The following is a 10,536-nucleotide window of genomic DNA, read 5'->3' as shown; positions in this document are numbered from 1 at the left end:
ATTAGGGCCCGAGCACTTACAGTGCAAAGGTCCTATTGTATCTGTAGGAGTTCTCATTTTTATTTTTCTGACGAAATGAGGGCCTTTTTGCCCACCTAAACGTGCCCCAAAAGTCACCAAATTTTGCACAAAGTCAGGCCTGGCGAAAAAATGTGATATTTAATGGTTTACATTAATGGGCATGGCCTAATGGCTCAACAGCGCCCCCTAGAAAACTTTGTGCCCACAATACGGTTTGATGTACATGCACCAAAATCGGTACACACCTGTATCATGTCACAACTTAAAGAAAAGTCTCTTGGCGCCATGGCCGAAACCCAACAGGAAGTCGGCCATTTTGAATTAATCGTGTAATTTTGGCGCAATTTATGCCATTCCTTCAACAATTAATACGGCCTGAACCGTAACATGCACCCAAGTGTGTTATACATCAAAATGTGCGTCTCCATCCTGCGACTATGCGCATTACTTTTCTCTTTCAAAAGCGTTAGCCCCGACCCTTCATCTGATTGGTCGATATTTGATAGTTCCTACTTTCTGCCTTAACTTTTGAACGGGTTGAGATGTGGGTGGTGTCATCTGACTCAGTATATAGTCCTTGACCTTCATTGGCCTGAATTAGCACCGCCCCTTCTTCTAATTGGTCGATATTTGATAGGTCCTATTTTCTGGCATACATTTTGAATGGTTTCCCGTAGGTGGTGTCATCTGACTCGGTTTTGACTCCTTCACCTTAATTGGTGCAAATTAGCCCCGCCCCTTAATCGTAATGGTCAATATGTGATTGTTCCTACTTTCTGCCATAACTTTTGAATGGTTTGATATAGAGAGTCGTGGCTGGTGTCATCTGATTTATTGATGATCAATTAAACCCAGCAACCCCAGACGGATCAAACTGTTTTAAATGTCCATGATAATAAATGTAAATAAAGTGACACGATTGCAGGATAATAAAATATGTCTAATAAATCTATAGTCCAAAACAGTCAAAGTTAACATAACTATCATTGTTTCATGAAAATAATTATCAATGTTTTATTGTCTCGATCGCTTGAACTCGCATCACATTCTTCTGTAAAAGACACAAACAAATTTTTTCAATCATTTAAGTTTGTTTGAGCCGATATTTCTGTGCGAAATATACTGACCTGTAGTTCTGGTACTAGTACTAGTACCGGCCTATCTGTGCAATATTCCACCGCATGTGTAAATATGTGTAATTATCTGCAGATAGGATCTCAGGTCTTGATTTGACTAATTAAAAATGCACCTTAACCTTTTTATATTATTTATATTTCTTGTATCTGTTTGCACTGTCTTGCACTGGAAATGTGATACTGCTTTCAATCTCACTGTACCCATGCATAGTGACAATAAAGTATTCTATTCTATTCTATTCTATTCTATTCTATTCTATTCTATTCATATTTTAGGGTATTTATCTGAGTAAATGAATGTCTGACGTCCCACTTTTAAAGTCCAGGTTAGTTGTCAAACACTGGAGACGTTCCCAGCGGTCGTAAACAGTTCCACCCCAAGATAAGACAAATAAATCGAGTTTCTAAACATAAAACTCTGTAATCACCCAGTAATCACTTCTGGGACTTTGACGAGCTCAGCAGAAACGCCACAATCCAGGAGCCAGAGTCCGGCGTGGAGCGGCTGAGTGAAGGAGGTCTGGACTCTGTGGAGGAGGGTCCTGGTCTCAGAGACGCTGTAGAAGGACAGAAGACCAGCTCCGTGGTCCAGGAAAACTCCAACTCTGGTGGAAGCAGGACCGGAGACGAGAGCGAAGACGTTTCTTTTTTCTCAAAATTGTATTTCAACATTAATCTCGACATTTAGACTTTATTCACAAAATTTGGACGTCATACACAAAAATTTCGACTTCATTCTTGAAATTCTATTTCAACATTAATCTTGACCATTCAACATTATTCTTGACATTTTGACTTTTTTCTCAAAATTGTATTTCAACATTAATCTCAACATTTCGACTTTTTTCTCGACATTTCAACTTTTTTCTCGTAGAAAAATCTCCCCCTCTCAAATATCTTTTCTCCTGCATTGCCCTGATTCTCTTCCCTAGGTCTAAGTCCATCTCAGTTCTGCAGACCAACGATTTTTAGAGGGAACCAGCAGCAAACCCTCCGAAGAACCTGCTCACTATTTAATCATAAAATATCCTTGATGACACATTAATGACACCAAATGTTGCTGTCAACGTCCAAAAGTTAGATTCCAGATGTTGATGTTATAAAGGCCCAAGCATAAACATCTAAATGTCTGAAAAACTACAAATATACAAAGTTCAGAAGTTAGAACAACCATTAAAAAGGACCAAAAGATGTTGAATAACAATGAATCCTTAAATCGATTAACTGACTCCAGTTTATTTACTTTATTTACTTATTTTATTTATCTGATTAATTGATGATCAATTAAACCCAGTAACCCCAGACGGATCAAACTGTTTTAAATATCCATGATAATACATTTAAATAAAGTGACACGATTGTAGGATAATAAAATATGTCTAATAAATCTATAGTCCAAAACAGTCAAAGTTAACATAACTATCATTGTTTCATGAAATTAATTATCAATGTTTTATTGTGTCGATCGCTTTAACTCGCATCACATTCTTGTTCTGTAAAAGACACAAACAAAGTTTTTCAATCATTTAAGTTTGTTTGAGCCGATATTTCTGTACCAAATATACTGACCTGTAGTTCTGGTACTAGTACTAGTACCGGCCTATCTGTGCAATATTCCACCGCATGTGTAAATATGTGTAATTATCTGTAGATAGGATCTCAGGTCTTGATTTGACTATTTAAAAATGCACCTTAACCTTTTTATATTATTTATATTTCTTGTATCTGTTTGCACTGTCTTGCACTGGAAAGTATTCTATTCTCTTCTATTCTATTCATACTTTAGAGTATTTATCTGAGTAAATGAATGTCTGACATCCCACTTTTAAAGTCCAGGTTAGTTGTCAAACACTGGAGACGTTCCCAACGGTCGTAAACAGTTACACCCAGAGATAAGACAAATAAATCTAGTTTCTAAACATAAAACTCTGTAATCACCCAGTAATCACTTCTGGGACTTTGACGAGCTCAGCAGAAACGCCACAATCCAGGAGCCAGAGTCCGGCGTGGAGCGGCTGGGTGAAGGAGGTCTGGACTCTGTGGAGGAGGGTCCTGGTCTCAGAGACGCTGTAGAAGGACAGAAGACCCGCTCCGTGGTCCAGGAAAACTCCAACTCTGGTGGAAGCAGGACCGGAGACGAGAGCGAAGACGTTGTCGTGCCGCATCATGTAACCGTTTGTGTCGCAGCGGAGAGACCAGGACCGGTCATTGAATCCAAACCCACTGTCGTACAAACATCCGGCTCTGCTGATGTTGTTGTAGGAAACGGCTACACAGATTCCTCCTCCTCTCACCTCCACCTCCCAGTAACACCGACCAGTCAGACTCTCTTTACTCAGGACCTGCTCGTAAACACTGAATCTATCTGGATGATCACAATAAGACTGGTTTTCTCTCATTACTGCTACTTTTCTGTTCCCGTTAGATAATAACAGATATGAGTTTGCTGTGTTTGGATCCAGAGTGATGTCTCGTGAATAGTTCAAGAATTCATCTCTGGTCTTTGGTTCTGGTTCCGACAGTAAAACATCCACTTCAGCCACTGACAGTGAGATGTTTGTCCACGTCTCTCTCAGGATATCCTGTAGTTTCTCTCTGGTCTCTGACACAGCTGCTGTCACTTCCTCAAAGTACCTGAGAGGACGAATCTGGATGCTGGATGAGTGTGTGGACTCACTGAGGGGTGACGGTGAGGGGTAGTTGTGGATAAACTGGTTGTGGTCCTCTGTGTCTGAGAGTTTCTCCAGCTCAGCTTCTCTCCTCTTCAGGTCAGTGCTCTCCTGCTGCAGTTTCTCCTGAAGATCTTTGACTCGACTCACTTCGTGTTTCTGCTGGGATCTGACCTGCTGCTTCACATCGGAGCTTCTTTTCTGGAGGAGACGGATCACCTCGTTGAAGCTCTTCTCACTGTCCTCCACTGCTTTATCAGCAGAGACGTTGATGTCCTCCATCTGTATAAACACCAATATGGATTTAGGAAAAAACATTCCACAGAAATGGCTATACTTCAATTGGTTGATAAAATTCACACTGTGTAACCCAGTGTTAAAATGTGGTTGTGCCACTGCACTACTAAAAAAGTGTGTGTTACCCACTCTACTACACTCACCAGCTCACCAGCTCACTCACTCACTTAATCACTCACACCAGGTTCCACTCAGTGATTCCACTACACCACACCCACAGTTTAAAGCAGCACTTTGCCACAGACAGTGAGGTGCACATCACTGGCTGTGGCAGGTCTGTATGCTTTCTCTCTACAAACATTTCATCATTTGAACTAAACATCCTAACTATCAAATCTTCACATTTTAGACTCCATTTACCAACATTGCATTTGGAATTTTGAAATTTTCAAATACCTCCATCTTTAAGTTGATGGTACCTTTACGTTAATCAATAACCTTCTCCTGGCTGGCTCGCCACAATTATGTAACATATACCGTATGGGAATAGGTAGTATGACGGCTTTCAGAAGTAGGGGGTTATGAGAAGGAATTACATTGAACATAAAGAACCTCAGACACTGTAAATATACTTGAAACAATGTTATTATTAAATAAACCAAAATAAAATAAACAGCAACAGTCAATAATAATGAATACGCTTTGGGAATCTTTCTTGATTTATCCAAAGCTTTTGACAGAGTTAATTTTGATATTCTTCTTCAAAAATTATTACACTATGGATTTGCTGGAATCACTCATGTGTAGGGATGGGAATTGATAAGATTTTTTCGATTCCGATTCCATTTTCGATTCTGCTTAACGATTAGATTCTTTATCGATTCTCTTATCGATTCTCATTTGGAAAAAAGGAGAAGAAACAATTTTAGTATCAACTTTGTTTTAATAAAACAAAGTTGATACTAAAATTGTTTCTTTGTTTCAATTTCTTTGTTTCTCTGATCTTTTTTGTTCAAAGAAATAAAACTTTTATATCTTTGAACAAAAAATATAAGTGAGGTCTAAGATGCCCCCAGCCTTGGGCTCCTCGATGGTGCCAGGGGGTCCCCACAAAATTATTTATAATATACAGTAAAATATGTATTTAATATAAAATAATAATAATAAAATAAATATTCTTCTGTACAAATTAACTAAAAACAACAAATTACTTTGTAAGAATGTCCAGTAACATGTTCAACACTACAAACTTAGTCCCTGCTTGGTGACATTCATCTATTCTGGCCTGATACTCTTCGCTGCCTTGATGAAGGGAGCATCTAGTGGTATATGCTCTTTAACTTCTCCATAGATGAGCTGACAAGCTGCAGCTGTGTCGGGAGCTCCGCTGTCCGACGGAGCGCCCGGCTCGTCCGCGTGGCCGAGAGCGCGGCTCTTCTAAAGCATGATTTATGGTTCCGTGTTAAATCGACGCAGAGCCTACGGCGTAGGGTACGCCGTACGGTGTGTGTCGCCGCGTACCATACGCCGTAGGCTCTGCGTTGGTGTAACGCGGAACCATAAATCAGCCTTACCACACGCCGGCTGACTCCGCGCTCCCAGCGGATCAGCCGGCCGAGTCCTAACAGTTTCCCCCCTTTGGTAAAATGTCCACATTGCAAGAATTGTCGCCCTGTTGTCATCCTTTTTGGTAAAATGTAACCAAACTTTCGAGCGTTTATGCCGCTTTGTCCCTGTGTTTTCCTGCTGGGCGCGAATGCGCACGTTGCGCAACGTGCTTGGTGACGTCATTCGCGCCGACTGGAATCGATAAGGGAATCGTTTCAGAAAAAGGCAAACGATTCCAAGGAATTGAAACACTGGGAACCGGTTCTCAACAAGACCCGGTTCTCGTTTCCCATCCCTACTCATGTGTGGCTTTTCAATTATATTAATAACCGTCAGCAATGTGTTATCATTGATGGTAAATCATCAGAGAGGGCCGCCTTAAAATGCAGGGTCCCCCAGGAGTCTATACTAGGGCCCCTGTTATTTTAGATTTATATAAATTATTTGGCCGCAGCCTTGTCCTCCTTGTTTCCTGTACTTTTTGCCGATGATACAAACGTATTTATTTCACATAATGATTTTTCATCTCTAATGGGAAAGGGTAACCATGATTTAGAAAACATTTCAAAATGGTTTAAACTTATCAAACTATCACTGAATATAAAAAAAATCTAATGTTATTATATTTACATAAAAAAAAGAATATATTGTAAATCTTTTTTTTTTTCTACCTTGTCTGCACACGTATTAATGGTTGATACCATGCTGGTAAAAACCTAAGGCATATATGTGTGCATTATTACTATATTTAATATATATATATATATATATATATATATATATATATATATATATATATATATATATATATATATATACGCATACAAACCCAGTGAGTTTTTTTTTGTGGGGGGGTGGGGGAGGGGTGACATCCACTGCCAATCCAGGAGGCAAGAACACACGGAGGCACACGGCGAGCACTGGAAATCTGCTCTTTAACGAAACACAAAACTGACACGAAGCCAAAACATGAGCAGCAATCGACCCAAATCTCGAGATCCGATCACAGTCTAAGCTAAGCTACCGCTAACTAGCCCCAAAAACTACAGAGCAAGCATGCAGGTGCACAAGCCAGTGTGTGTGTGTGTGTGTGTGTGTGTGTGTGTGTGTGTGTGTGTGTGTGTGTGTGTGTGTGTGTGTGTGTGTGTGTGTGTGTGTGTGTGTGTGCGCGCGCGTGCGCGCGTAATAAACCAAACAAAGGTCCACCTGAAGTGTATCTATAGTGGGGGAGGGGGGGGAGCAACCCCGCCACCCGGGAGACCAGAGGCCGACAAGGAAGAACCCGGAACCCAGGCCACCAGCAACCCCACAGAGGGCGAGTAGAGGGCGGGAGGCAACCCACCGCCAGCGAGGCCCCCCCCCCGGCGGCGGCCGAGTAGACCCGCGGGCGGGGCCCCCACGACACGGGAAGAAGCAGCCAGGGATCCCGCAGCAGCGGATCGCGACCCAGGGAATTGCCGGCCACCCGGGCCGGTCACGTGGCCAGGAGGCCCTCACCCTCCAGGCCAATGACCCCCACCCGGCGAGGGGCCAGCCTGCCCGGAGAGACAGAGCCGCCCCGGCCGCCGACGCGGGCAGGCGCACCCGCCCCCTTGAAAGTGGCCCTCCAGGACCAGAGGGGCGCCCGCCGCAGAGGCAGCGGGGGGGACCGGAGACGGGCCCGGAGAGAGGGAACCCCCCAACAGGGCGACACCTGTGCGGGCCCGACAACGGAGGGCCCCAGACCCAGGCATCCCATTCATTCATTCATCCATTCATTCATCTATGCAGTATCTATTGTAATAATAATAATAATATACTAACCACAATAATGATAACAATAATAATGATAATAATAATATAATAATAATATTAATAACCATCTTTGTATAGTAATAATATCAATAAATTATAAAATTTTGTTGTTCTGCCAATGGAGGTCCAAATCCTCCATGGACCCTTCCGCACCGCATTCTCACCGACAAAGACGCATAATCTCGCACCGTTTCCCCCTCCCCGGGGGGGTCCAGCACCGCCAGAAGGCACCCCAGGCTGTGAGCCCCGCCAGGCCCGGGCATCGCGACCCACCTGTCCCCAGCCGGCGGGGGAACGCGGGTGATCCCCGGCCAGGGGAGGCCCGATCCCCGGACCCGGCCCCACCTCCCCCCGGGGCCACCCCGGCGGACACCCCAAAGGTCACGGAGTCCCCACAGACACAGGGGCATGCGGCCCCCGCCCAGCGACGGAGGACCAAGGGAGCGATGCCCCCCCCCCGCGCAGACAGCCACCCCACACCCAGGCAGGGCCGGGCCCTTTGAGCGGGACCCCCACGCCCACAGCCCAGTCCCCCCCAGGAAAACCGGAGACGCCCTAGCCACAGCCCCCCCGCGCGAGCCCCCCATGAAAGTTTAAGCTGGAAAAACCACATCAACCATGTCTGTAAAAACATATCTAAATCTATCTACTTCATTCAATCATTTTAAACATAAGCTCAGGACACATTTAATTGATCAGATTACCTAATGATATTTCTAGATTTGTTATTTTTTCTTTAATCATATAGATACCATGTATTCTATTCATGCTGTTGTTTATTTGCCTTGTCTTTGTTTTTAGACTGCAATCATGCATTCTGCATATTTTAAATCTTTGTACAATCTTTTGCTGTATTTTACAGGTAGAGGCCTCGTCCGAACATTACCAATCTCTCTTTTACATTTGTATGTTACTTGTTCTGTTTTTATACTGTGCTGAATAAATAAATCAAATCAAATCAAAATCACCTCCTGCTGAAGCAGCTCCACGTCTTTCTCTCGGTCCTGGATTCTCTGCTGGATTTGTTGTCGACTCACCTCCAGCTCCTTCTGCTTCTCACGTCTTTCTGTTTCATGACCTTTATGTTCATCCATTGAACACAGATAACAGATTCTCTGCTGAAGAAGATGTTTTCCCCGAGCTCCTCGTCCGTCTCCAGGTCCTGGTCGAGTTCACCGAGATCCGAACACAGAGAAAACTGATGCTGTGCTGCTTCGCTCACCTCCAGATAAACCTCCGTATTTGCCAGGTTAATTTCTTTCACTTTCAGTCACTGATAAGACGCAGCTTATCAGCGGCTGCAGGTTTCTTCGGGGGGGTCGGTTCATTCTTTATGCTGATGATAAACTGTTATCAGCGCCGGAGCGGCGGCCCTTGTGGTCCAGCTGTAAACCTCAGCTGTAAACCTCAGCTGGGTTTTTATTAGTTTTAGTCACGTTCATTCTCCTTTTAGTCGTGTCAAGTTTCAGTCGACTGAAAGTCTGAGCATTTTAGTCTTAGTTTAGTCAGAATTGTCCATTTTAGTCTAGTTTTAGTGAAAGATTGTATTTAGCCAAACCCATTTTACAATTCAAACAAGGTTATCTTATTATTATAGTCCCTCCCCTTACCCCCCTAGGCTGCACTTGCAAATAAGAAATTTGTTCTTAAATTGCTTGCCTGGTTAAATAAAGATTAAAAAAAAATATATATATATATTATTGTTACCTTATAGACTCAAGAATACATTCATTCCAGATACAGCAGACTCTCATTTGAGTTTACATATTTATTTTTCCACATTTCTCCCTGTCTTTTTCTTTTCCGAGTACATTTTTCTTAATGTACTCCTTCATTTCTCTCTTCCTTCTCTACCTCCCTTTTTCATTTCTATTCATAACTCCCTTCCTTCCTTCTAATTTTCTCCTCTATTTCATATTTCCTTCCTTCCTTAACTTCTTCCTCCCTTCCTCCATCCATCTTTCCTTCCTTCATTTCTATTCATACCTTCCTTCCTTCATACCTTCTCTATTTCTCTCTTATTTCTTTGTTCCTTCCTTCCTAATTTTCTCTTCTCCTCTGCAACTTTCCTTCATCCCTTTTCCTCTTGATTTCCTCACTTTCCTTCCTTCCTTCTTATTCATACCTTCCTTCCTTAATTTCTTCACACCTTCTCATTTTCTCTTTTATTTGTTCCTTCCTTCCTTAAATTCTTCCTTCGTTTCTTCATACCTTCTCTATTTCTTTTATTCGTTCGTTCTTTTGTTCGTTCGTTCTGTCCTTCCTTCCTTCCTCATTTTCTCCTCTCCTCTGCACCTTTCCTTCTTCGACACATTGGGTTTTCTTTTCCACATCTATGTAGGAAAGTGTATCCAAAGATGGTTCCTCTTCTTCTTCTCCCAGCCGCCTGAACGTGCACAAGGGTGTGAGGGCCCGTTCATCGCTGCTTGCAGCTTTAATTAATAATAATTATTATTATAGATAGTGTTGAACACTTACTATCTTTTACTTCTGTTTAAACTCGGGCAGTATTCATGGTTTAGTCAGATAATCCTGTTTAGTCCAGCAGGAAGATGAAGGTGGTTCAAATCTCCAGACATCCACATCTGTGCCTTTGCAGTGTTGCATTTGTAACAACGTTAAAGTTAACTTGCTGTCACCTGGTGGCGGGTTAGTTATTACAACCTTTTAATAATATGAATGATTTCACTGTTTGATTTCTGACTTTCCACAGTTGAGCATAAATGGGGCTCAATCTTCAGTTTCATTGTTGCAGTAACTGTAGGACAACAGTGTTTGTTCATGACTGTTTAGGTTGGATGTGTCTGCTGGAACTGGAATAAATTAATTATTAGCATTTGATTACATCTAACCATTCCCAATCAGCTCCCAGTCCTGGCAGCATCTCTTGTTCACTTCTGTACACGTGCTGTCAGACTTTCTGTCTGTTGGATTGGGTTTTCTTACGACTTCTGTACTCGTTTTGTTCTTCTGATCTTCCGTCACGTTGGCTTTCATCTTGGATGTGATGAGATAAACAGTGGAGAAGTAGAAGAAGTTGTTCTCCAACTAGAGTTTCAGTGGTTCCATCC

At 42.6% G+C, this 10,536-nt stretch overlaps 1 protein-coding gene across 3 annotated transcripts; it reads right to left on the bottom strand.

The window, feature by feature from the left end:
• Positions 1 to 625: 625 nt before the first annotated feature.
• Positions 626 to 8,707, bottom strand: LOC133420207 (tripartite motif-containing protein 16-like). Of its 3 annotated transcripts, XR_009770586.1 has the most exons (3): positions 8,434 to 8,707; positions 2,727 to 4,108; positions 626 to 2,650 (listed from the first exon to the last, which is right to left on the bottom strand). XR_009770586.1 is itself a non-coding variant. In XM_061709814.1 (2 exons), exons 1-2 carry the CDS (start codon positions 8,557 to 8,559, stop codon positions 3,092 to 3,094), a joined length of 1,143 nt encoding a protein of 380 aa, XP_061565798.1. In that variant the 5' UTR covers positions 8,560 to 8,707; the 3' UTR covers positions 626 to 3,091. The 3 variants fall into 3 exon arrangements, 2 of the variants coding, with proteins under 2 accessions (XP_061565798.1, XP_061565799.1); XM_061709814.1 differs by having other exon boundaries at positions 626 to 4,108; XM_061709815.1 differs by having other exon boundaries at positions 626 to 4,108; positions 8,503 to 8,707.
• Between the last annotated feature and the right edge of the window lie 1,829 nt (positions 8,708 to 10,536).

The sequence above is a fragment of the Cololabis saira genome, chromosome 20 (assembly GCF_033807715.1).
Source record: "Cololabis saira isolate AMF1-May2022 chromosome 20, fColSai1.1, whole genome shotgun sequence".
Lineage (NCBI taxonomy): Eukaryota > Metazoa > Chordata > Actinopteri > Beloniformes > Belonidae > Cololabis > Cololabis saira.
The sequence above is the reverse complement of the archived record's forward strand: the minus strand, read 5'-3'. Positions and strand labels throughout refer to the sequence as shown.

Bases quoted from the DNA above. Each gene is read 5' to 3' on its own strand.
- LOC133420207 (XM_061709814.1), bottom strand. From the start codon at position 8,559: ATGGATGAACATAAAGGTCATGAAACAGAAAGACGTGAGAAGCAGAAG. The intron at 4,109-8,433 runs GTGATTTTGATT...GTGTTTATACAG, and splicing joins TGGAGCTGCTTCAGCAGGAG to ATGGAGGACATCAACGTCTC.